The sequence below is a fragment of the Microcaecilia unicolor genome, chromosome 2 (assembly GCF_901765095.1).
Source record: "Microcaecilia unicolor chromosome 2, aMicUni1.1, whole genome shotgun sequence".
In the NCBI taxonomy this organism is placed as follows: Eukaryota; Metazoa; Chordata; class Amphibia; order Gymnophiona; family Siphonopidae; genus Microcaecilia; species Microcaecilia unicolor.
In genome coordinates, this window is record NC_044032.1 from 313,246,843 (window position 1) to 313,274,004 (window position 27,162).

General features: G+C 44.9%; 1 protein-coding gene across 2 annotated transcripts in view; it reads right to left on the reverse strand.

The window, feature by feature from the left end:
- The window catches only part of RAD23B (RAD23 homolog B, nucleotide excision repair protein), a 340,024-nt gene that overhangs the window by 159,285 nt on the left and 153,577 nt on the right, over positions 1–27,162 (reverse strand). For both annotated transcript variants that reach the window (XM_030194313.1, XM_030194314.1), the window contains exon 6: positions 3,644–3,771. In XM_030194313.1, the coding sequence (XP_030050173.1) occupies positions 3,644–3,771 (128 nt within the window). The remainder of the gene's footprint in view (positions 1–3,643; positions 3,772–27,162) is intronic.

Below are 27,162 nucleotides of genomic sequence, written 5' to 3' on the forward strand. Positions count from 1 at the left end.
AGAATTTGAAATGTATGAAGTCAGCATGGGCACGGGATTTCAGCCAAAGGCATTCGGCAGAGCGGGCACAGAAACGTAGGTAGCGGATTCTAGAGGTCAGCCAAGGCTGGGGTTTGGTACCTTTTACAGAACGGGGAATGGGAGAAGCGAGAGTATCCAGAGCAGAGAATAGTATTATAGGAAGAGACAGCCTCATTGACAGACTTGGATAACATAGTGGTAGAGAAGAGATTTGAAACATTGGAAGACAGAGTAGAAGGGTCAATAGCCTGAAGATTCCTAAATGTGTTGGTTAAGATTGGACGGGACTGGGAAGGAGGGTGTTTAAGTGTGAAAATTATCAGATGATGGTCAGATAGAGGAAGAGTTGAGGCACAGAAACTGGAGTGTGTGCAGTTTGAGAAGAGGATAAGATCAAGACAGTGACAATTCTGGTGTGTGTCTGATGCGAGAAATCTGAATGTAATGCTTCGCAGGTTTCTATGGAAGGGGAGGAGGGCACGACTCTCTTTGACCACCATGTGTATTCCTGTGGAGTATGGAGGTCTGGGACTTAAGTATACGCCATATAATGATAGCAAGTGGCATGAGACACATTAATGACTGGCTTCAATCCATACAAGATTACTCCAATACTACACTGGAACTGCAGTTATCACCTAACGTCCATTTCAGCAACCTTCTGCACACGGCAGGGGGTCCTATTCCCCAACCTCTAAAGAAAATTAGAAAAAAGATACATAGTAGGGCGACGAAAATAATAAAGGGGATGGGACGACTTCCCTATGAGGAAAGGCTAAGGTGGCTAGGGCTCTTCAGCTTGAAGAAAAGACGGCTGAGAGGAGATAAGATAGAGGTCTATAAAATAACGAGTGGACTAATGAGTAGACGTGAATCACTTGTTTACTGTTTCCAAAAATACCAGGACCAGGGGGCATGCAATGAAGCTACAAAGTAGTAAATTTAAAACTAATTGGAGAAAATTTTATTTTTGCTCAACGTATAATTAAACTTTGGAATTCGTTGCCAGAGAATGTAGTAAAAGCAGTTAGCTTAGGGGATTTAAAAAAAAAAAAAAAAAAAAAAAAAGGTTTGGATGGCTTCCTAAAGGAAAAGTCTATAGACCATTAAAATAGACTTGGGGAAAATCCACTGCTTGTTTCTAGGATAAGCAGCATAAATATATTGTACTTTTTGGGGATCTTGCCAGGTACTTGTGACCTGGATTGGCCACTGTTGGAAACATGATGCTGGGCTTGATGGATCTTTCGTCTATCCCAGTACGGCAATACTTACATACTCAGGACCTAAACACCAAACACACCACTTATGGGGTCTGTGCCTGAAACAGTCCTACTGTATAGAGTACACTTCTTAAAGCCATTCGGCATCCTTGACGACATGGAGAGAAAAATGGACAACGCTAGGTCAACAAGGTTGTGTGGCCCGGGAAGCTCTAATAGCCATATAGTCAATGCTGCCTAGACATAAGGTGGTCTCTCAAAGGCCCAAAAACCCCAAAAGTTGAATGAAAATAATTCAAAAAATGTATAATTTGAACAATTTAGTAATGAAAAAACCAATATGAAGAAAAAACATCCAGAAGAGGGGAAAGCACCAACAAGGCAAAAGCTTGATGCCCTGAGGAGAGATTCAAAGGTCAAACTCTGTGCTTCCTGGAAAACAATACTGCTAGTCCCGCGTCAGTTGAGAAAGCAACTGTGCATGTGCAGTGGGGGCACTGCTTCAAAGATTTGAAGTGACAGTGCACTTGGCAATATCCGCACCAGGTTCCGTGGATGACATCACCACAAAATGTGAGAATATGTCTAATTGCCCTCGGAGAACACCCATTTGTTGAGGGATTGATACCCTGCTAATCCTTGGAGGATAACATTAACAGGCATCATTAAGAAGGGAAATCAAGTGAACCAGCTAGGATCATGTGTCTCTGATCCTACATGAGCATGATCCAAGGAGAGAATAAGGATTATAATACTGATATTATAACCTGCTTGGGAAAAACCTGGCCAACAGAAGCAATTTTGGAGGACAGAGAATGTTCCAGAAGCTTGGGGAGGAAAGGAAGTGAGTAGTGGAATGTGTCAGGGGTCAGTACTGGGGCTGATTCTGTTTAATATATTTGTGAAAGACATTGCTGAAGGCTAAGAAGAAAAATTATGCCTTTTTGCAGATGATACGAAGGATAGCCAATAGTGTGGATACCCCGGAGGGAGTAGAAACCATGAGCAGAGATCTACAAGAATTAAAAGAATGGTCAAAGGTCTGGCAGTTAAACTTTAACACACTAACAATATAATTATGCACTTGGGATGCAGAAATTCAATGGAGATGTACCAGATAGGAGAAGACAAATTGTTAAACACAACTCAGGAGAGGAAACTTGGGGTGATGGTGTATGAGGATCTCAAAGTGACAAAACAATGCAACAAGGCGATATGGCCACAGTCAGAAGGATGCTAGGCTGCATAGAGACAGGTAAACCAGCAGAAGAAAGGTGATGTTGATGCCCCTGTACCAGTCGTTAGTGAGGCCCCACTTGGAGTATTGTGTTTCGTTTTGGAAGCTGTATATTGCTAAGGATGTAAAGAGACTTGAAGCGGTTCAGAGAAAAGCAATGAAAATAGTATGGGGTTTGCGTCACAAGAATATGGGGATAGACTTGAGAACCTGAACATGTATACCCTGGAGGAAAGAGACAGGAGTGATATGATAAAGACATTCTACAAACCAATCTTTTCCAGGGACAGGAGAGTGGTAGAACTAGAGGGCATGAATTGAGGTTGCGGGGACAGGTCAACTCAGGAATAATGTGAGGAAGTACTTTTTCACAAAGAGGGTAGTAGATACCTGGAATACCCTCCTGTGGGAGGTGGTGGTAATGAATTTAAAAATACGTAGAATAAACACAAAGGAATCCGGTATAGAAGGCATGGAACCAAACAAGCTTAGCGGCAATTAGATGGCAACACCAGTAACTGGGAAGCAAAGCCAGTGCTGGGCAGACTTCCACAGTCTGTGCCCTGAAAATGGCAAGGACAAATCAAGATGAAGTATACTTATGTAGTATCACATCATACTTTATGCTATGAGTTTACCTTGTTGGGCAGACTGGATGGATCCTACAGGTCTTTATCTGCTATCATCTACTATGTAATGTTCTAGACAATAGATATGCTTTCCAAAACCACTTCCAGTTCAGTGTTTTTTTGCTTGTGTTTACAAAAACTTTAGGTTGAAGTTCGACTGCTGGAAGTAGACAATTCTTTCCTCTTAACTGCTTTAAACAAAATCACCAATGCACCGACCTACCACACAAAATTTCAGTGAAAGCAGAATATTCCAGATGAATTACTGCTGTTGCCTAGATTTCTATAAGAGATCAAAGCATGCAGCCACAGCATTTGTGTTACATACACCCACTGCAGTGTTAAACTAAAAATAAAAATCAAAAAAGAAAGCCACACAGAGTGTGGAGGTGCACTTAAACTCAATACATCAGTGCTGCAAGTTTTCAGGATCCTAGTAATTCAAAGCCAAAACCCCTCTAGCCACAAATCAAGAATGCATAAGAAAAACACATTAAAAATATCATACAGTGATAGAAACAGAAAAGACTTACCATTAAGAGGTATTCAACCGCCCTATCAGGATTGTTGAAGCTGGCTCTCAGTGCAGCAATTACCTGCTCCCGCTCATAGCCCATTGACATAATCTCAGTGACCATATTCTCGTATGACTGACCCGTCACTGGCAAAACAGGGAAAAGTCAAGCATTAACATAATGTTATAAGTAATTAATAACATTTTCCAAGGTTAGAAAAGAGACATGTACAGTGAGCGGTTTCCTCATCTGTTATAAACGATTAAAATAAAATTTAAAAAACAAACAAAATGAAATCTTAGATCCTTAAGCAGCTTGGGACACACCCAAGTTTTGTTCTTCCTTAGTGCCCCTCACTCTATTAGTGGGTTCCTCTAATCTACAGGTTGAAAAAAAAAAAAGGGAAAGGCATAAATGTTAATAAGCACTAGAGGCCGACCAAACTTCCGTTTCCATACCAAATCAGGCACAAAAAAACGAAACTCCCCGCACCAAGCCCAACTGCCTGACTGAACCCCCCCACCCCCCTCCCAAAGATGATGAGCCCCCGCTGACCTAACCTCCCCCAACCACAAGTAGACCCTTTCCAGGCCTACCCTAACAAACCTGGAGGGGCATAATCGAAAGGGGCACCCACGTTTTCTGAGGACGTCCTCGCAGGACATCCCAGCGAAGGGATGGGTAAACCAGTATTATCGAAACAAGATAGGCATCCATCTTTTGTTTCGATAATACTGTCAGGGACGCCCAAATCTTGAAATTTAGGTCGTCCCTAGACTTGGTAGTTTCTGATTTTCGGTGATAATGGAAACTAAGGACGCCCATCTCATAAACGACCAAATGCAAGCCCTTTGGTCATGGGAGGAGCCAGCATTCGTAGTGCACTGGTCCCCCCTAACATGGCAGGACACCAACCGGGCACCCTAGGGGACACTGCAGTGGACTTCAGAAAAGGCTCCCAGGTACATAGCTCCCTTACCTTCGGTGCTGAGCTCCCCAAAACCCACTACCCACAACTGTACACCACTACCATAGATAGCCCTTATGGGTGAAGGGGGGCACCTAGATGTGGGTACAGTGGGTTTCTGGTGGGTTTTGAAGGGCCCAAATTTACCACCACAAGTGTAACAGGGGAGGGGGGGCGGGGATGGGCCTGGGTCTGCCTGCCTGAAGTGCACTGCACCCACTAAAACTGCTCCAAGGACCTGCATACTGCTGTCATGGAGCTGGGTATGATATTTGAGGCTGGCAAAAAATATTTTTAAATTTTTTTTTACAGGGTGGGAGGGAGTTAGTGACCACTGGGGGAGTAAGGGGTGGTCATCCCTGATTCCCTCCGATGGAGGAACCTTTTTGTGGCTTGGTTGTAAGAAAAAAAAGGACCAGATAAAGTCATCCAAGTGTTCGTCAGGGACGCCCTTTTTTTTTTTTCCATTATGGGTTGAGGACGTCCATGTGTTAGGCACGCCAAAGTCCCACCTTTGCTATGCCTCCGACACGCCCATGGGAACTTTGGTCGCCCCAACGGAAAGCAGTTGGGGACGCCCAAAATCGGCTTTTGATTATAACGATTTGGGTGACCTTGTGATGTGGACGCCCATCTTCCGATTTGTGTTGAAAGATGGGCGTTGTCCTCTTTCAAAAATAAGCCTGCTGGTGGTATAGGGGTATCTTAAGGGGCAGGAAGGAACCCCAGTCTTTCTGCCCAGTGATACTGTTGATTTAAAATGGCTGCTGAGACTGCCACAGGAGGTCCTGGCAGCAGTTTTAAAATAGTAGTAGCACCGAGCAGAAAAGAGTGGGGGTTCTTTCCTGCACCCAAAGAGGCTATTAAATCACTAGGCTTGTTAAGGCAGTCCAGGAGAGAGGGGCCCCACTGATGCTCCGGAAGCCGCGGAGGGGGGGGGGGGGGGCCTCAGCGACGCAGAGGAGCCCATCTTCCATTAGGGGGAGAAGGGGCAAGCGCAATTTTTTCAGTTTTGGCCAAAACCAAACCATGAATTTCAGCAGCAGATTCAGTTTTAGCCACAACCAAAATCACAGGTTTCAGTCGGCCTCTAATAAGCACAGATAGTATTTGCTCAAAGTTTTAATAAGTGGGGAAAGCATACAAAGTATGACTCATGGAACTCTTCCAACCTGTGTGTAGGTTAGTTTCAGGGGTGGAGCAGCTGTGGGTGAAGTTTCTGAACTTGTCTCTGATCAAACATTTGCCTTAGGTCTAGGATAAGACAAAATCCTCCAGTTTCCTTGAGCACAAGAAAGTAGCTGGAATAGAATCCCTTCTCTTCTTGCCTGGGTGGCATGGGTTCGACTACACTAGCCAGCAGAAATGCAGAGATTTCCTCTACAAGTACCTGATATAGCTGACAGCTGATGTAAGATCCTCTTGGTGGTCAATTTGGTGGTCTGTGACACCAATTCAGAGTGTAACTGAAACAGACTATTTGAAGATCCTACCAGTTGGAGGTTACAAAGGGCCACCTGTGATAACAATTCAGCCTCCCCTACCGGTAAGCTGTCTGGGGCAGTTATTTGGAATGTGGCTAAGCTCTCCCAAAGCCAGTTATAAGCACATTCTCTGCTTTGACTAGGGAGCCTGCTGGAGCTTCTGGGCACAGGGTTCTCGAGGCCTGGGAAGTCTGGCTAGAGCGAGAAGGTAGCAGAAAGCTATGCCTTTTAGAGTAATAAGTCTGCCACCTAGGCCCACTCGAAAATCTTCCAGCAAAAGATGCAGCAGATGGAAGGTGTCGAGATAACGTGTGGATGGTGTCGATTTGTTTCCTGATACGATCAGCAACCTCTTCCACCTTATCCCCAAATAGACTATCCCTTCGGCACATCTGCCAATCTCTCTTAAACTGCTGGTTCTAGGTCAGAAACACACAATCATAAGAGTCTGCGCATTCCCACACCTATGGCGGAGAGTCTGGATGCAACATCAAAAGTATCATAAGCGCCCCTGGCCAGGTACGTTATGCACTCCATTTGCTTATTGGCCAACTGGCGAAGCTCTTCAGCCTGCTCCTGAGGGGGAGTATCCACAAGTCTTAGTGTATTTTTTTTTCATCAAAGATAGGCATGTGTAGAGCTGGTAGGACTAGATGCAGGAAATGAGCAGAGACCTGAAAAGTCTCCCATAAATGAGTGTAAGGTCTGAGGCTTTCTGCTAGGAGGCACTGAGGCATGAGACATGGAACTCCTAGCTCGTTTGAGAGAGGATTTGACCACCATAGAATGGTGCGGCAACTGTGCCCTTTAGAACCCGGGAGCCCTTTGGATACGGTATTGCATATCCACCTTCTTGGGTGTGACCTGCACGGAGAGGAGAGACTCCCAGTTCTTCATCAGTGTATCCTGAAGGATAGGGTGCAATGGCACAGTAACCCCCTTCCTTAGGAGGTAGCATGCAGTCCAGAACAATCAACATCTCCGCCCTAGGTTCTTTTCTCCAACTTAAATGGGACAGCAGCCACCATCTCCCTCACAAAACCTGTGAAAGAGTCCCTCAAGTGGAGGAATTTCATCTCTCTTGAGGTGAAGAGGGATCAGAGAGTAGCCCATATGATTCATCCTCCGAGAAATAATAATCGATCCTCCTCTGAATCCCAGGAGTGGTCCCAATCAGAGTACTCAAAATAGTCAGCTGCTGAAGTTTGTATCTGACTTGGCCTGGTGGAACTATGTCTACACCCCGAACGGTCCTCGAGTCTCAGTCCTGCCTTCCAACTGCAAGGAAGCAGAGAGGAGTGCTGGGTGCAGTCAGTGTCCAGGATCGCCGCCCAGGGATTGGAGGCTCCTCAGAGAGAGGTTGGGGCTGATCCGCTTGTGGTGCAAGTGCCCTCGATGACAGAGCGGTCTGCGTCTTCAGTATCTGCACCAGCTCATCTCTGAGCACAGCCCAAAACCACTCATCGAAGATGGGCATTGGCAAAGGCGGTAGGGTGGCAGCAGGCGTCGTGTTGAATCGGAAGCTGCATGGAGACTGGCAAATCGACATCTCTTCCACAGAGGGGGAGCGCTCCACTCGGTGCTGGCATTTCTTGGGTATCGGTGCATCTGATTCCCCAACACTTCCGGCACTGTGCCTTGTTAGATTGATGCTTGTGCTTCTTGGGCTTCCCCCAAGGCACTGCATCGCCACCGAACCCGAGCACACCCTTTGGTGTCAGGTCTGATACTGATTGGTCCCAGGGCCTATCAGCGCCCGATGTCTAGAAACGTGGAGACCTTCTCGATGCCGGTGCACTCCTACTGGATGTTGAAGTCTGCACAGCCATCGACAGATTTACACAGACACAAGTATAAGATAAGGCTTGTAGACTCCCTGATGTGTGTCTGAATCAACAATGGACATCATTGTTCTCTAGGCCTGCATTTCGTCTGCTAGACAGGAGGAATGTGCGATCTGATTGGGCCGAAACAGTCACTTGAGGACCCTGGACAGAAGTTTGGTACTGGACTGGAAGAACAACAAAAGAGAAGAGTTTTGGTGGGTTCAGAGTGGATGTATAGCTGATAGCTCTGGATAGAGAGACTGTCTCACTGTGCCTTCTAAATACTGAGCCTCTCTGTATAACGTTACAAAGAAGTGTAAGCTGATAATCACAGCTTCTAACCTTGTGCGAAAGACCCACTATCGGTGCTGACAAGATCTAGCACTATCTTGGCACTAACCAGATGTTTACAGGTAGGCTTGTTGCTTAAGCATCCAGTCTTTCATCCAGAGATCCATCGAAAGTGATTTGTAATGGTGAGAACCTGGGGTTCACTCCTATGGTTTGTGGGCAGATAGTTACAATTTCTAGTCTGCTAAAGGCTGGGTCAGCATTCATGGACATGGTTTACTAGCCGGATATATTTGGGTTTTAGTATTCTCTTCTCTGGAATAAGTATTGTAACAGAATATATATGCAGATTTCTATTTTTGGGTAATTCTTAGATATTTTTATATAATCCTAGGAGTGTTTCAAAAAAAAAAAAAAAAAAAAAAGAACTTTACTTTCTCTATATCTCACCTGAAACTAAAGTTAAGGGGGGGGGGGGGGGGGAACTGTTCTTTCATTCCCTGGCTGTACTTTCTGCGCCTCTCTTTCCTATAAACTAATCTAAAATATCTAGTTTTGATTCTGTGCTGGTAATCCTTCAACTATGTTATATTTCAAGGGAAGTAATCCAATTAACTGCATTAACAGATAGGCTCTAGCAGGAAACTTGTGCTGACAGGGAAGGAGAGGCAAAGCTGTGTACATCCTGGTATTTTGAGGAAAAAATAAGAAGAGAAAAGGGGTGTGAGATCCAGAGCTTTGCTGCCTTGGATCTGTTATCAGAGCTGTTTTGGTTTGATTGGGGGCTGTGCTGGCTGTGTTATGAAAAACAAAAAAAAACTTTTTTTTCTCTATATCTCACCTGAAACAAACGTTAAGGGAAAAAAAGCTGTTATTTCATTCACTGGCTGTACTTTCTAAGCCTCTCTTTCTAGTAACTCCTTTCTAAGCCTCTCTTTCCTATAAACTCAACTAAAATAGCTAGTTTTGATTATGTGCTGGTAGTCCTTCAACTGTGTTATATTTCTGTGCTGGTGATTCCTAAGTTGTTTTAAAAGTGTTTCCTACAACTATAAAAGTGTTTCCTACAACTAGGGAAGTAATCCAATTAACTGCATTAACAGATAGGCTCTAGCAGGCACTGCAGGATCCAGTTTAGTCTTCCCAGCCCCCCTCCCCAACGCCTGCCCATCCCTGGGACAGCTCTACATTTATAACAAGTAGTGTAATTAGGGTAATAAGCTAGGAGTGCTCTTACATTACCAGTCATTACCATTTAAGGAGGAAACACTACAAGGATCATACAATACACTATATGAACTAAAAGACTCTTTATATCAGACTAACATTCTTAATACTGTAGCAACTCCTACAAGATTGAAAAACTTGAAAACACTAAGATGGAGTCAGCAGTCCAGCAGTGAGAGAGGTGCTACCCAGTCTTTTGCACCGAGTGCCACATGAATGAGTATCTCCAGGTTGGTGTGATGTCATATCTGTGTGCTCGATGCAAAGAGCTCCTAGACCTCAGAGAGCGTGTTCGTTCTCTTGAGGCTAGAGTAGCAGACTTGGTAGAAATGAGGGAGATAAAGAAATACATAGACGAGACCTACAGGAATGTTGTAGAGGAGTCCCACCTCCAGTCAGGTAGCCTCGGAGTTGCCTTGGAGGAGGGGGGGTCTCCCAGAAGGTGAAGTAGGAAGTACTCCTGTAGCCAGGACCTGCACACCAGGGGATTTACTATCCTCTCACACCAAGGATATGTCTCCAGTTACTGCCCAGAAAGGAAAGGATAGGACAGCTGTTGTAGTTGGTGATTCGATCATTAGATATATAGATAGCTGGGTGGCTGGTGGACGGGAAGATCGCCTGGTGACTTGGCTGCCTGGTGCGAAGGTGGCGGACCTCACGCGTCACCTAGATGGCTGTCTTGGTACATGTGGGTACCAATGACATAGGAAAATGTGGGAGAGAGGGTCTGCAAGCCAAATTTAGGCTCTTAGGAAGAAAGCTCAAATCCAGATCCTCTAGGGTGGTGTTTTCTAAAATACTACCTGTTCCACGCGCAGAGCCCAAGAGACAGGCAGAGCTCTGGAGTCTTAATGTGTGGATGAGACAATGGTGCAGGGAGGAGGGTTTTACTTTTGTCAGGAACTGGGCAACATTCTGGGGAAGGGGGAACCTATTCCGAAAGGATGGGCTCCATCTGAACCGGGATGGGACCGGGCTGCTGGCATCATCATTTAAAAAAGAGATAGAGCAGCTTTTAAACTAGGAACGGGGGGAAGGTCGACAGTCACACAAAAGCGTATGGTTCAGAATAAGGTATCTTGCAAAGATATCGCCCAAACAGTGAAGACAAGGTTTCTTGATAGTGAAGTTGCAAAAGATACTGCAGTAGATTCAATGTCCTTAAATAAAAATAATAAAAACCAGACAAAAGATAGTAAAATAGTACTGTCAAGTAATCAACATGATGTGAAAAGGAATAACAAGTCTAGCTTGAAGTGTCTATATGCAAATGCTAGGAGCTAAGACATAAGATGGGAGAATCGGAATATATTGCACTGAATGAAGAAATAGACATAATAAGCATCTCTGAAACCTGGGGGAAGGAGGATAACCAGTGGGACACTGTCATACCAGGGTACAAATTATATCGTAGTGATAGGGTGGACCGGATTGGGGGAGGAGTAGCATTGTATGTTAAGGAGAGGCTTGAATCAAATAGATTGAAAATTCTGCAGGGAACAAAAGACCTCTTGGAATCATTGTGGATCGAAATTCCATGTTTAAAGGGGAAAAGGATGGTGATAGGGGTGTACTACCGTCCACCCGACCAGGATGAGCAGACGGATGCAATCATGTTAAAGGAAATTAGTGAGGCAAATAAATTAGGCAACGCAATAATAATGGGCGATTTTAATTACCCCCATATAGACTGGGTTAATGTAACATCAGGGCACGCTAGGGAGGTAAACTTCCTTTATGAAATAAAGGACAGCTTTATGGAGCAGCTGGTACAGGAGCCGACGAGAGAAGGAAAAATTCTACACTTAGTATCTGTGGAGTGCATGATCTGGTACGGGAGGTAGCAGTCCGGACGCCGCTTGACAACAGTGATCATAACATGATCGCCTTTGAAATTTGCTTTCAAAAAGGTAAACATAGGAAGTCAAATATGTTAGTGTTTAACTTTAAAAAAGGAAGCTATGATAAAATGAGAAAAACAGTAAAAAAAAAAAAAAAAAAAAAACCACAGAGGAGCGACTGAGAGGATAAGAAACCTACAACAGGCGTGGATGCTGTTCAAAAACACCGTCCTGGAGACCCAGGCCAAACATATTCCACGTTTCGGAAAAGGAGGACAAAACCAAACGACAGATGGCATGGTTAAAAAGTGAGGTAAAGGAGGCTATTGGAGCTAAAAAGGAATCCTTCAGAAAATGGAAGAAGGAACCGAATAAAGAAAATAAGAAGCGGCATAAGGAATGTCAAGTCAGCGCTGATAAAGGCAAAGGGGGATTTTGAAAGAAAGATAGCATCAGAGGTGAAAACTGATAGTAAAATTTTTTTTAAATACTTTAAAAGCAGGAAACCGGCAAAAGAATCGGTTGGCCTGCTGGATGACCGGGGTGTAAAAGGGGTGATCAAAGAAGACAAAGAAATAGAAAAACTAAATGAGTTCTTTGCTTCGATCTTCACCGAGGAAGATTTGGGTGGGATACCGGTGCCGGACAGCGTATTCGAAGCTGAAGAGTCGGAAAAACGTAATGAAATATCGGTAAATCTGGAAGACGTAATGGAGCAGTTCTGCAAACTGAAGAGTAGCAAATCTCCTGGACCGGATGGTATTCATCATAGGGTACTGATAGAACTAAAAAATGAGCTGGCAGAGCTACTGTTATTGATTTGTAATTTATCCTTAAAATCGAGCGTGGTACCAGAAGATTGGAGGGTGGCCAATGTAACGCCGATATTTAAAAAAGGTTCCAGAGGAGACCCGGGAAATTATAGACCGGTGAGTCTGACGTCGGTGCCGGGCAAAATGGTAGAGACTATAATCAAGAACAAAATTACAGAGCACGTTCAAAAGCATGGACTAATGGGTCAAAGTCAACATGGATTTAGTGAAGGGAAGTCTTGTCTCACCAATCTGCTGCATTTCTTTGAAGGGGTAAACAAACATGTGGACAAAGGTGAGCCGGTTGATATTGTGTATCTAGATTTTCAGAAGGCGTTTGATAAGGTCCCTCATGAAAGACTACAGAGGAAATTAGAGGGACATGGGATTGGAGGTAGTGTCTTACTGTGGATTAAAAACTGGTTAAAAGATAGAAAACAGACAGTAGGGTTAAATGGTCAGTATTCTCAATGGAGAAGGGTAGTTAATGGGGTTTCCCAGGGGTCTGTGCTGGGACCGCTGCTATTTAACATATTTATAAATGACCTAGAGATGGGAGTCGCCATTGATGATACGTTGAAACCTTCTGCTAAGTGTGCTGCGGCGACTAAGAAAGCAAACAGAATGTTAGGTATTATTAGGAAAGGAATGGAAAACAAAAATGAAGATGTTATTATGCCTTTGCATCGCTCCATGGTGCGACCACACCTCGAATATTGTGTTCAATTCTGGCCGCCGCATCTCAAAAAAGATATAGTGGAAAGATAGGAAACAAAGAGTAGGACTAAAAGGTCAATATTCGCAATGGAGAACGGTAGTTAGTGGGGTCCCTCAGGGATCGGTGCTGGGACCTCTGCTTTTTAACATATTCATAAATGGCCTAGAGATGGGGGTAACTAGTGAGGTAATCAAATTTGCCGATGACACAAAGTTATTCAAAGTAGTCAAATTGCAGGAAGATTGTGAAAAACTACAAGAGGACCTTACGAGACTGTGAGACTGGGCGTCTAAGTGGCAGGTGACGTTTAATGTGAGCAAGTGCAAAGTGATGCATGTGGGAAAGAGGAACCCAAACTATAACTACATCATGCAAGGTTCAGCGTTGGGAGTCACGGATCGAGAAAGGGATCTAGGTGTCGTCGTTGATATGTTGAAACCTTCTGCTCAATGTGCTGCTGCAGCTAGGAAAGCAAATAGAATGTTGGGTATCATTAGGAAAGGGATGGAAAACAAAAATAAGGATATTATTCAGCCATTGTATCGCTCCATGGTGCAACCCGCACCTCGATAGTGTGTTCAATTCTGGTCACCGCAACTAAAATAAAAGACATAGTGGAATTGGAAAAGATGCAGAGAAGGGCGACAAAGATGACACAGGGGATGGGACGGCTTCCCTATCAGGATAGGCTGAAGAGGCTGGGGCTCTTCAGTTTGGAGAAAAGGTAGCTGAGGGGAGATATGATAGAGGTCTATAAGATGAGTGGAACGGAACGGATCGATGTGGAGTGTCTGTTTACGCTTTCCAAAAATACTAGGACAAGGGGGCACGCGATGAAGCTGCAGTGTGGTAAATTTAAAACGAATCGGAGGAAAATTTTCTTCACTCAACGCGTAGTTAAACTCTGGAATTTGCAACCGGAAAAGGTGGTTAAGGCGGTTAACTTAGCAGGCTTCAAAAGAAGGGAGAAGGGTCGGACGGCTTCCTGGAGGAAAAGTCATAGAATGTTATTGAATGGACGAGAGAATACAGTATTTCTAGGATGGGCTTGTTCTTTTGGCCGCTGTCGGTGACAGGGTGCTGGGCTCGATGGACCCTGGGTCTGTCCCAGCATGGCGATGCTTATGTACCTGGCCTGCTTTCCTTGTTAAGCGCATAGCATCTGTACTCTGCCCAATACTTCATCCCTTACTCCATGCCTGCATGTCCCTCGGCACTGTACCTATGCCCTATAACATTACCTTGGTCTATCCTTTGCTTAATAAACTTCAACTAGATCCTTCCCTTCCCAATAATTTCTATTTCTAACCTTTTGTTTTTCAGTAAAAGTGTGGACAAACTTGTCCTTGCTCAGTTTGATGCTTTTATTGAACACTCCAACACTCTCCACCCCTCTCAGTCTGGTTTCTGCACCCACCACCCCACCAAAACCCTTCTTCTGACACTCTACGATACCATCTGTGTTGCCATGAATCATCTTTTTTCAGTTATCGTCATCTCTTGATCTTTCATCAGCATTTGACCTGGTGGATCACACTCTTCTCACAACATTGATATTACTGGTTCGGTCCTTGTGTGGTTTTCAAGTTACCTCTCGGATCGCTTCAACTCACTCACCATTCAGGTCATTCCATTGCTTTTCCATTTCTATTTAGCGTCCTACAGGGATTTATTCTTCCACCTTGTTTAATATTTTACTCGCTCTCATATAGGAACAGGGTTATCTTCCTTTTTGGTATGTTTTTGACATTCAAATTGTCTACCATTTCTGATCCTTATGCTCCTTTTACTGCCCTGAATTCTTGTTTTTACGCTATTTTGACCTGGCTCAGGGATCATGGTCTTTTCATAAATGCTTCTAAATATAAAGTCATTGTTTTTTCTAGTTATCACACTCCCCTTCCGCCGGCTCCCCTCCTCGGTTCTGAGTAGCTTCCCTTTCATGACTCTGTTAATATCCCAAGTGTTATCTTAGATTCCAGACCCACTTTCAAACCACAGATTGACTCTGTGGTCCAGTCTTCCCCTTTCTTGCACTCCATCGTATTCACTCCTGTTCGTCCATTTGTCCCCTCAATCCATTCGCTCTTTGGTGCTGGCACTGGTGAGTGCTCGTATTGACTACTGTAATTCCTTCTATGCTGGTCTTCCAATAAAACAGCTCCAGTTGATTCAGTCTGTGTTAAACGTTTTCATTGTGCACACCACTTTGACCACATCACTCCTCTTCTTCACCTTGAACACTGGCTTCCCGTCTCTGCCCACATTCACTTTAAGATCCTCATGCTGGTTTTAAATGTTGCTTCCCTCATGCCCAGGCCTATCTGAACATTCCATATGCTCCTCCAAAATATTACACTATTCATCAGGTAATCTTTGTGTCCCTTATCTGCTCTGCATCTCTCTCTCACGCTCGCGACACCGCCTTTAGCTATTTGGGCCACAAGCTTTGGAACAGTCTTCCTTCTGCTTTGAGAGCACCCCTCCCATTGCAGTCTTTTCAAGACTCTCCTTAAGACCAAACTTTTTTTCTGACGCCTTTGATTCTTTTTCAATGTGAACCTTACTTCTCTCTTTCATATCTGCTACCTCCCCTTTTTGCACTTGCATTCCCTGTTTTTCTCTCATTGACCCTTTTCTTCCCTTCCTTCTCTCCCTTCCCCTTCACCAGTAAATGTTAGAATTATTCTTTCAATTATTGTTGTAAACCACTTAGTCACCTGTCAATGATCTATTTGCAGTATATAAAATACTTTAAACAGTATGCAAGGGCTTCTAATTAGGCCACCCGGGTAACTTTTTAGTGCTAAATACGATTATAATAGTCACTCAGATTTGTTTCTGAAAATAAACTTTTTAAACTAGGCTGAAAATTTTCTGCAATATAATTTAAAACAAAGTTTGGATTAATATTCTTCAGCATAAAGGGTTTCAGGTAGATATTTAGCCAACTGCTTGGCTCCAAGGTTGTCACTGAAATGTTAACAGCAAACTTTTGTGTGCTTATTTACTGAGATATGCCTGGTTAAAAATGGGCAAAAAATGTTTGTACAATTCTTCCCAATTTTCAGGTGAAAATCTCTCAAAAGGTGACAAGACGATTTCTTTTTCTTCTTCTTAGCACCATTTATATATCATAGAGGCCATGAAAAGGTGCAAACCATACATATTTCTAGTTTTTATTTTAATATAGCTATTTTGCTTTTCTTGAGCTGGGAGCAGACTTAACAGTTGCAAGAGAGCTATAAATGTGCTTTTTCTGAAAACTACCCTTCTAAGGCTGTAGAAATTTGTGGTATGACATTTGGCCTATGTTAACTTATGTTAACTTGTGATAAAGACTCCTATGACTAAGGACACCTGCAGTATCCAGATAGCGAATGATACATACCTGTAGCGGGTGTTCTCCGAGGACAGCAGGCTGACTGTTCTCACGACTGGGTTGACGTCCACGGCAGCCCCCTCCAACCGGAAGAAAACTTTGCGGGAGGTCCCGCACGCAGGGCAAGCCCACCGCGCATGCGCGGCCGTCTTCCCGCCCGTGCGCGACTGTTCCCGCTCAGTTGAATGACAAGCAAAGGAATGAGGAAAATGCAACTCCAAAGGGGAGGAGGGAGGATAGGTTAGAACAATCAGCCTGCTGTCCTCGGAGAACACCCGCTACAGGTATGTATCATTCGCTTTCTCCGAGGACAAGCAGGCTGCTTGTTCTCGGTATCCCTAGCTCACAGGCTCACTCAAAACAAGAACCCAGGTCAATTGAACCTCGCAACGGCGAGGGCATAATAGAAACTGACCTACGAAGAACAACTAACTGAGAGTGCAGCCTGAACGGAAGAAAATCAGGTCCTGGAGGGTGGAGTTGGATTCAAACCCCAAACAGATTCTTCAGCACCGACTGCCCGAACCAACTGTCGCGTCGGGTATCCTGCTGGAGGCAGTAATGTGATGTGAATGTGTGGACCGATGACCACGTCGCAGCCTTGCAAATCTCTTCAATAGTGGCTGACTTCAAGTGGGCCACTGACGCTGCCATGGCTCGAACACTATGAGCCGTGACATGACCCTCAAGAGCCAGCCCAGCCTGGGCGTAAGTGAAGGAAATGCAATCCACTAGCCAATTGGAGATGGTGCGTTTCCCGACAGCGACCCCCTTCCTATTGGGGTCGAAAGAAATAAACAATTGGGCGGACTGTCTGTGGGGCTGTGTCCGCTCCAGATAGAAGGCCAACGCTCGCTTGCAGTCCAATGTGTGCAACTGACGTTCATCAGGGCGGGTATTCGGTCTGGGAAAGAATGTTGGCAAGACAATTGACTGGTTAAGATGGAACTCCGACACCACCTTTGGCAGGAACTTAGGGTGAGAGTGCGGAGTACTACTCTGTTATGATGAAATTAAGTATAAGGAGCATGAGCTACCAGGGCTTGAAGCTCACTGACTCTACGAGCTGAAGTAACTGCCACCAAGAAAATGACCTTCCAGGTCAAGTACTTCAGATGACATGAATTCAGTTGCTCAAAAGGAGATTTCATCAGCTGGGTGAGGATGACGTTGAGATCCCATGACACTGCAGGAGGCTTCACAGGGGGCTCTGACAAAAGCAAGCCTTTCATGAATCGAACGACTAAAGGCTCTCCAGAGATGGCTTTACCCTCCACACGATAATGGTAAGCACTAATCGCACTAAGGTGATTCCTTACTGAGTTGGTCTTGAGGCCAGACTCTGATAGGTGCAGAAGGTATTCAAGCAGGTTCTGTGCAGGGCAAGAACGAGGTTCTAGGGCCTTGCTCTCACACCAAACACAAACCTCCTCCACTTGAAAAAGTAACTCTTTTTAGTGGAATCCTTTCTAGAGGCAAGCAAGACACGGGAGACACCCTCAGACAGACCCAACGAAGCGAAGTCTACGCCCTCAACATCCAGGCCGTGAGAGCCAGAGACTGAAGGTTGGGGTGCAGCAGCGCTCCGTCGCTCTGCGAAATGAGAGTCGGAAAACACTCCAATCTCCACGGTTCTTCGGAGGACAACTCCAGAAGAAGAGGGAACCAGATCTGACGGGGCCAAAAAGGCGCTATCAGAATCATGGTGCCGTGGGGTCTTGCTTGAGCTTCAGTAAGGTTTTCCCCACCAAAGGTATGGGAGGATAAGCATACAGGAGGCCGGTCCCCCAATGGAGGAGAAAGGCATCCGATGCCAGTCTGCCGTGTGCCTATAGCATAGAACAGAACAGAGGCAGCTTGTGATTGGTCTGAGAGGCGAAAAGGTCCACCGAGGGGGTGTCCCACTCTTGGAAGATCTTGCGTACCACTCTGGAATGGAGCGACCACTCATGCGGTTGCATGACTCTGCTCAGCCTGTCAGCCAGACTCTTGTTTACGCCTGCCAGGTATGTGGCCTGGAGAAGCATGCCAAACTGGCAGGCCCAACGCCACATCCTGACGGCTTCCTGACACAGGGGGCGAGATCCGGTGCCTCCCTGCTTGTTGATGTAATACATTGCAACCTGATCGTCCAAATTTGGATGATTTGGTAGGACAGCCAATCCCTGAAGGCCTTCAGTGCGTTCCAGACCGCTCGGAGCTCCAGGAGGTTGAGCTGAAGATCTTGTTCCTGGGGGGACCACACCCCCTGGGTGTGGAGCCCATCTACATGAGCTCCCCACCCCAGGCGAGATGCATCCGTCGTCAGCACCTTCGTGGGCTGCGGAATTTGGAATGGACGTCCCAGGGTCAAATTGGTTCGATTTGTCCACCAGTGCAGCGAAGCGCAGCAACTGATGGACAGGCGGATGACATCTTCTAGATTCCCGGTGGCTTGGCACCACTGGGAAGCTAGGGTCCATTGAGCAGATCTCATGTGAAGACGAGCCATGGGAGTCACATGGACCATAGAGGCCATATGGCCCAGGAGTCTCAACATCTGCTGAGCTGTGATCCGCTGAGACGCTCTGGACTGGGAAGCGAGGGACAGGAGATTCTGAGCCCTCACCGTCTGTGAATTCAGCAGAGCTCCTATGAATTCCAGAGATTGAGCTGGCTGGAACAAATAAGTCTTTAGTAATTTCCGGAAGGTGATCAGGTCATGTGTTGCTCTCAAGGTGGTCGGTCGGTAATTCATTCCATAATTGTGTACAGATATATGAGAAGCTGGAGGCATGTATTGATTTGTATTTAAGTCCTCTGCAGTTGGGATAATGGAGATTTAAGTAAGTGCGTGATGAACTTTTGTTATTTCTCTCTGGTAGATCTATCAGGTCTGACATATAAGAAGGGGCATCACCATAAATAATTTTATGAACTAAGGTGCATATCTTGAATGCAATTTGATCTTTCAGAGGAAGCCAATGCAATTTTTCTCTAAGGGGTCCAGCACTTTCATATTTCGCCTTTCCAAAAATCAGTCTAGATGCGGTGTTTTGGGCAGTCTGGAATCTCTTGATGGTTTGAATCTTGCATCCCGCATATAAGGAATTACAGTAGTCCAGATAACTCAGTACTAATGATTGTACAAAGTTATGGAATGTCTCCCTTGGGAAGAAAGGTTTCACGCTTCTAAGCCTCCACATTGCATAGAACATTTTCTTTATAACATTATTCACATGGTTATCTAGGTTTAGATTACGATCAATTGTTACGCCTAGGAGTTTCAAGGTGTCCGCAACAGGAAGAGTATGATTTAGTGTATTTATATTGGTGTATTTTGGTTTTGCAATGGTATTATAAGGCATTGTGTCTTTCAGCGTTGAGTTTCAGATGGAATGCATCCGCCCATGAATTCATAACCTGGAAGCTGAGATTAATTTTTTCTCCAATTTCTGATAGATCGTTTTTAAACGAAATATATATCGTCACATCATCAGCATAAATATACGGGTTTAGGTTGACCTTATCACCCCCTTAAGAATATCCACAAGAGACAATAAGGTAGTCTCCACCCAGGATGTTGCTGTATGCCTCAGAATGAGACTGCGATATGCAAATAAGCCAACAAGATAGTCTCCTTCAGCCATTTAGCAAGTGTGGGCTTGGAGACCATGAGGCCTAAAGGGGTCTTTTCCTGCTGTCTCATCTTTACTGGTCCGAACTCTGGTTAGGCCTGAACCATCTTTGCTGAACCAATACAGATTCTGCAGCCTGAGGCTTTCAAACATAAACCAGCCTCTCTATAAGGAAAACTACTTCTTGCCACAGCTGGGCCAGCGACTTCATGTGCAGTAGTCTTCCAGTTATCTCCTGGGAATGTGTGTAAGAGCGTGCCTTGCAGAGACAGAGTATCAGGGAACATCTGTGAACCATGGAGGACAGTTTCATACTGACCGATAAGCTGTTTTTGCTGTATGCCTACAAGGTCCCTCACTGTCACAAACATATGTGACCTGGACAGATGCACAGATGGTGTGCACTTGGTCCATGCTTGGCATGAGACAGAGAGTAAGAGAGAAGATTTCATGGTGTATAGATTTCTTTCAGGAGTTAAAGATTGATTTGCCTGAACACATGTGAACTGCAAAAATGGCAATTCATTCATATATTAATTCTCTCTCTCTCTCTCTTTTCCAAAAAGCACATACAGTCCGGGATGTCTGATTTGCGAAACTCATTCATGACTTTCAGGTATCTAATGAGGATTATGCACATCAAGAAGCTTTAATGATGAATACTGATCCTCTTTGTCCTCTCTACGAAAGGATGGAAGCTCCACAGATTGGTTGAGATGAAATGCTGATACAACTTTCAGAAGAAAGGAAGGAACTGTGCGCAGGGAGACCCTAACACCGAAAAGCAAAGAAAGAGATCTCGACAAGAGAGCCTGAAGCACCGAACCCCTAAGTGCCAACGCAACAGCCACCCAGAATGCTGTCTTTAGCAGATCTTTCAAGGCGGCCTTCTGGAGTGGTTCAAAAGGAGGCTTCTAAAAAGCCTGAAGGACTAAATTAAGGTTCCACAAAGTGGAAAAGGAAGACCGCAAGCAGCCAGCTTCCCGCAAATGATATACGGGTGAACTGCAAGAGAAGTCTTCTGTAGTCAGTCCCTTTTCATCTCAACTGAGCCTTTTCAATGGTCAAACCATAAGACAAAACGGACACAGATCCTCCATGAGCATCGGGCCTTGCTTTGGTAGACTGTGTACCTGCAGGAGACAGAGGACCCCCTTCCACCCCAGCAGTTGAATAAGGTATGCGTACCATGGCCAATCTAAGGGAGCTGAAGCATGAGTCCTGGAGCTTCTGGCTCTCTTGAGAGAAGATTCGGCCACCATGGAGTGGTATGGCAACTAGGCCTTCTTGAAACCAGGAACCTTTTGGATGTAATACATCAAATCCACCTTCTTTAGGAGAATCTGCACAGAGAGGGGTCCTCCAACTCCATTTGTGTGTCCCTGAGAACGAGGGGCACAGTGACCATCTCCCTAGGTGGAGGGTTGTAGTCCACAATGGTCAAAACTCTGATGTAGGCTCATCCTCAGTCTCCAACTTAAAAGGAATAACAGCCGCCATCCATTTAACAAAACTGGTGAAGGAGAGGCTCTCAAGGGGTATTTCCTTCTCTCCTGTGTAAGGGAGGGATCTGAAGGGTCACCATAAAACCTCTTTCCAAGAAGTATAATTTATGATTTATTCCTAAGTCAAGCGAGATACCGCATGGATCGGCTAAGACTCCAATCCTTGCCAAAGCAATTGTCTACGGCTGCTCCATAGGTGACACCTGGACCTCCAAAGAGGGCTGGGCAGGAATTGGAGCAAGTGCCCTCAATGCCAGTGCACCTAGCTGATGCAAAAAAGCCAACCCTTCCTGGCTGCCCAGAACTGGTCATCGAGGGCAGCTATCAGCAAGAGTGAGGACAGGGCTGGTGTGTGCTGAATCAGTCTGTGCTGAATCAGAAGCTTGAGCCTGGCTGGAAGGAGGCTGCAACGTTAGCACTTCAAGAGAGGGGAAGCGCTCCTCTTGGTGCTGACACTTCTCAGGTATCAGTGATACTCCTGGTATCGTATTTCCAGTGGGACCAATGCATACTCTTCTTAGGCTCGTCTCTGTCAGTACCACAGGGCTCTGATATTCAATGAAGACGTCAAATCCTCACATTGACTTGGTGTCGGGTCGAATGCAGACCGGTCCTAGGACACTAGCAGCACCCAACATTGAGGTAGGAGGAGGCTTCCTCAATGCTGGTGCTTTCTTAGTGTCTGAATGAGCCACCTCAAACATCAGAGCCAATGCTTCTGCACCAAAAACATTTTTGGTTCTGGATCGTTGGCTCTGAGTTTTCTTCTGTATGCACAAGAGGAGGATACAAGAATGAGCATCATGGTCTGGCTCCAAGCACTGGAGACACCAGTTATGGGGATCAGTCCTAGAGATGCGCCGATTACACTGGAGGCAGCTGTTAAAGCCGCTATGAACCTTCTGGGACATGGAAAGGAAAAACAGCTGACGCCAAATCAAACAGCTCAAATGGTGAGGGTGAAAAATGACCACTCTCCCCCAAAACAGCTCAATGCAACCTGGTCTGGGTCTAAGGGGGCTCACAGAACCAAAGAATTAAAAAACCTTGAAACTGGACAAAACCAACTAGGGACACTAAGGGAAGCAAAAAAAAAAAAAAAAGTAAATAAAGAAAAAAATATGAAAAACCCCTAAGGAAAGGCAGCAAGATTAAAAAAAAAAAAAAACACACCCCAAAGTGAACATGCTGAGACCACCAAAACTGCAACCTCTCTTCTCCGTAGAAAGACAAAGATTGTTGGTCCTACGCTCACACGTCAGGAAGGCACCCACAAAGGCATGGTGGGATGCTGTCAAAGATCTATGGGCAGTGTCTACAACGAGCTCCCTTGGATAACATCACCCAGTTGTAAGATGATATGACCTGCTTGTCCTTGTAGAGATTTGTACTTTCAGGGGGGAACCGAGTCAGGTTCACTAGTTTTGTCACTAAGTTATCGTTAAGTGAAGCTGTTTGGTTACTGCAAATCTTGTGGAACGTGATTGGTAGCGCTGACTCAAATGAAGCTTGATGGTCCATTGTAAAGGTCATATACACAAACTTTCCAGCAGAAGTACACTGACAGATGCTGCTATGTGGCCTAATAAAATTAGTATGTTTTTGGCCGATGTAGTATGAACCAAGTATATTTTTAATTGCGGACAACAGTTTTAATTTGCATAACCTGAAGGAATATTTGATCTTTGAACATTTCCACCAGGCTCCAATAAACTCCAGTGACTGCACTGAGAGGCAGATGCACTAAACCTTAATGAGCATTTAACGACCCTCCAACAAGGAAATTTTGATCCGTTGCATGCATCAAAGGGCTTTTACCGAGGAAGCTAGCAGCTATTGAAAACGGAATGCAGATGAGCAATTTGTGTACAAACCCCATTGAAACGAGATGCACTAACCTTTTACGATTGCCTTTACGCAGGAAAAAGGCAGGAAATCTAACGAGAGGTCTGTACCTCTCGTTAGGACAGCTCTGTGCCAGGAAAAATCGTAAAGTGAAAAAACAAACTGTGAGCCAATCCCAGCGCATTAGCAGAGCTAAAAGCGCTATGATTGGTCAAAAGGACGTAGCATTACATATGTCCAAAAGAGCTGTGTTTAAGCTTAAAGAAAACGTGTCATAAACCACATCAATGTAGTGTTTGTGTATCCAGAGCATGTTTGAGCCTTACCCAACAAAAATAAAAAAAAAAAGAATTGGGAGGGGGCAAAGGCGCTCGTGAGGAGCGTCCTGTATGGCCGTCCTTCCCCCCCCCCCCCCCCGCTTCCCCCTGCATTATAAATTAAAAAGCAAAACATACCTTTAGCAGCCCCGGCCCCCCTCCCCTTCCTCACTACTCTGTCTCCCCTCAGCTCCGCCTCCCGACATCCTCCGCCCTGTGCCTCGCCCCCTCTTGGGGTCGCCGCCATTCCCCCCCCTCCCTCTTACCGGGCCCGTGCAGCGCCTCTCTCCTCTGTCCGAAGGCGCTGCACGGGCAAGAAGAAAAGCTGATGCCTGTCTTCGCCCAGCTTTGGTCGCGCGTCTCTCTCCTCCTGGGCCCGCCCCCGTCTGACGTCAGTAACATACAGGACGCTCCTCACGAGCGCCTTTGCCCCCTCCCGACCCTTTTAAAAAATTTTTTTTGATTTGGGAGCCACGTGCTTATGTTTTGACAGTTTGTGGCATGCGCAGAGCAGCTAACATAACGCTTGGCTGCTCTGCGCATGCTTTAGGGGCCGGTTACCGACGTGGATTACGATTCTTTGATACATTGTACTTTTCAATACCAATCCGAGCATGTGTGACTTGTTTTTCTGGTGCATTCTTCGTTTTTTTAACATTGTTAGGGACTTTAACGATTTAGATTTTTTAACGTTTGCTTGATGCATCTGCCTCTGAGTGTAGATGACTTTTCTGTATTAAGGAACCCCAATAGGTGAAGTTTAATACAAACTGTACTTAACTCTCTGAATGCTCCAAAGTGGTCCCAAAGGACAGGAGAAGGCCCCTTTGCCACAAAAACAAAAGTAAGGAGGAGGCTGGGACCACAGGGGTCAGGATTAACTGGCCTGTACTTAATGGAAACACTTCTAAAACAGGAGAGTGCAGTTTTTGGATCCCAATGGATTGCAAGCCCTGAGGCAGCATACTTTTAATACAGGTAGGTCTTGCCAAAAAAAAAAAAAAATATCTGATTAATTTTTTTGTGGGTGATTAGAATGCTAAATTGAGGGAAAGCGTTAGATGAAGTATTGCTGCTCTTATGTTCTTACTTTGCTAAAATCTAAGTCTCCCTATCCGTTTTCTCATCCTGTTCAAACTTCTTCTACTAACCTATAAATGTACTCACTCTGCTGCTCCCCAGTATCTCTCCACACTCGTCCTCCCCTACACCCCTTCCCGTGACCTCCGTTCCATGGATAAATCCTTAACTGTTCCCTTCTCCACTACTGCCAACTCCAGACTGCGCTCCTTCTGTCTCGCTGCACCATACGCCTGGAATAGACTTCCTGAGCCCCTACGTCTTACTCCGTCCTTGACCATCTTTAAATCTAGATTGAAAGCCCACCTCTTTAACATTGCTTTTGACTTGTAACCACTCGCCCCACCTACCCTCCTCTCCTCTTTCCTCTACACATTAATTGATTTGCTTGCTTTATTTTTTCTCTATTAGATTGTAAGCTCTTTGAGCAGGGACTGTCTTTCTTCTATGTTTGTGCAGCGCTGCGTACGCTTTGTAGTGCTATAGAAATGCTAAATAGTAGCAGTAGTAGTAGTAAACTGAATGTCGGGAAGATGCACGAAGGGAAGTGGTAAACTGAGTTCACGCTGAGGAAAAAAGTTACAAGTAGTGTACTGCAAGGATTGTTCTTGCTCCCCCCTCCCCCCCACTTTTTTAAAAACATTTTTGTAAGCAGTATTGCAGAAGGGATATCTTATAAAATATGCAAGATACCAAAACCTGCAATAGGGTCGACACTCCTGATGGTATGGATAGCATGAAGAGGGGAATTTAGCAAAGGGTTAGAATTTGGCAGTTAAGATTTAATGCTAAAAAAAATGCAGAGTCATGCATTTGGGCTGAAAAGACCCAAGGAAGAGAGAAAGGGAGTGTAGAACCTTGCACGAAAGATCAGGATTTGAGGTAACCACATCTGATGACCTTATGGTGGCCAAACAAGTAGAAAAGGTGACAGCAAACGCTAGGAGAATGCTTGGGTACATACAGAGGCAGGAAAAAGGATATGATGTGAGAAAAGGGGAGAAGGGGTTCAGAAGTTGGGGGAGGGGGGAGAGACAGATATGGAGATGCCGACCGAGAGGGAGGGAGGGGAGGATTTAGGGAGGGAAGAGATACCAGGAGAAAGATGTTATGGTGGAGGGATGTTTGAAAGGGACAAATGCTGGAAATAGGGGATGGAAACAAACAAAGGAGGGGAGGGGAAGGAAAAAGGCAGAAACTAGATAAAACTGATAAAGAAAAACAGAAGAAAGTTGAATGTGAAAGATGGATATAGGGAAGGAAGTGAAGAAGAAAGAAAAAGAAATAGTGAATAGACAGACTTCTCAGTCTCCACCTGCTGGAAGGCGTGCACAACCCATCAGTCACTCGCTGGGCCGGTCCAGATGGAAGCTAAGGAAAAGACAGTTAACTTTCTAGAAGCTAACGGGTTGCAGGATCCAAGGCATCATGGCTTTACTAAAGGAAATTCCTGTCAAACAAATTTGATTGATTTTTGACTGGGTGGCCAAAGAACTGGATAAAGGACATGTGCTAGATGCAATCCATTTGGATTTCAGCAAAGCCTTTGATATGGTTCTTCACAGAAGACATTTGAATAAAAGATGAGTGGGCTGAACTTAGAATTCAAAGTGATGAACTGGATTGCAAATGGATGACCGACAGGTGACAAGGGTGGTGGTAAATAGAATTCACACAAAGGAAAGGAAGGAGAATAGTGGAGTCCCTCAGGGGTTGGTACTGGGGCAGATTCTGTTTAATATATTTCTGAGAGACATTGCTGTAGGGTTAGAACGAAAAGTTAGCATTTTTGTGGATGATCCAGAGTGGATACGCCGGAGGGAGCAGAAACTGAGAAGAGATCTCCAAAAATTAGAATGGTCAAAGGTTTCGCAATTAAAATTTCATGCCAGTAAGCGCACAGTGATGCACTTTAGGGTGCAGAAATCAAAAGGAGGAAAGATTAATAAGCACAGCTCAGGAGCGGGACCTTGGGATAATGGTGTCCGAACATCACAAGGTAACGAAACAATGCGACAAGGCAGTGGCTACGACCAGAAGGATGCAAAGATGCAGAGAGAGGGGTATAATCAGCAGAAGAAAGGAAGTGTTTATGCCCCTGTACTAATCATTGGTGAGGGAGTCCTGTGTTCAGTTTTGGAGGCCACATCTGGCTAAGGAAGTAAAAAGACTTGAAGCGGTTCAGAGAACACCAACAAAAATGGTATGGGGTTTGTATCATAAAATGTATGAGAAGAGACTTGATGTCCTGAAAATGTACACCCTTAAGGAAAGAAGAGTCTGGGGTGATCTAAAACATACATTTAACTATTTGAAAGGTATAAATATACAAACCTTTCCCTGACGTGGGAAGGTGGTAGAACTAGAGGACATGAATTTACATTGAAGGGGGGCTGTCACGAAATGCCTAGCCACTCACAGACCCAACACAAACCACTAGGAATCTTTATCAGTCCAGACAAAACAGGGCAAACAATTATGTTTATTCTCTTAAAAAATATTGAATAGTGGAACAAAAAAGTGCAATTGGCAAACAACAAGTAACTTAAAATATGGATCATTATAACACTAACTAAAAAACTTTACTCCCTAGAAAGTACCTGGGAGATCAGGGCATATATC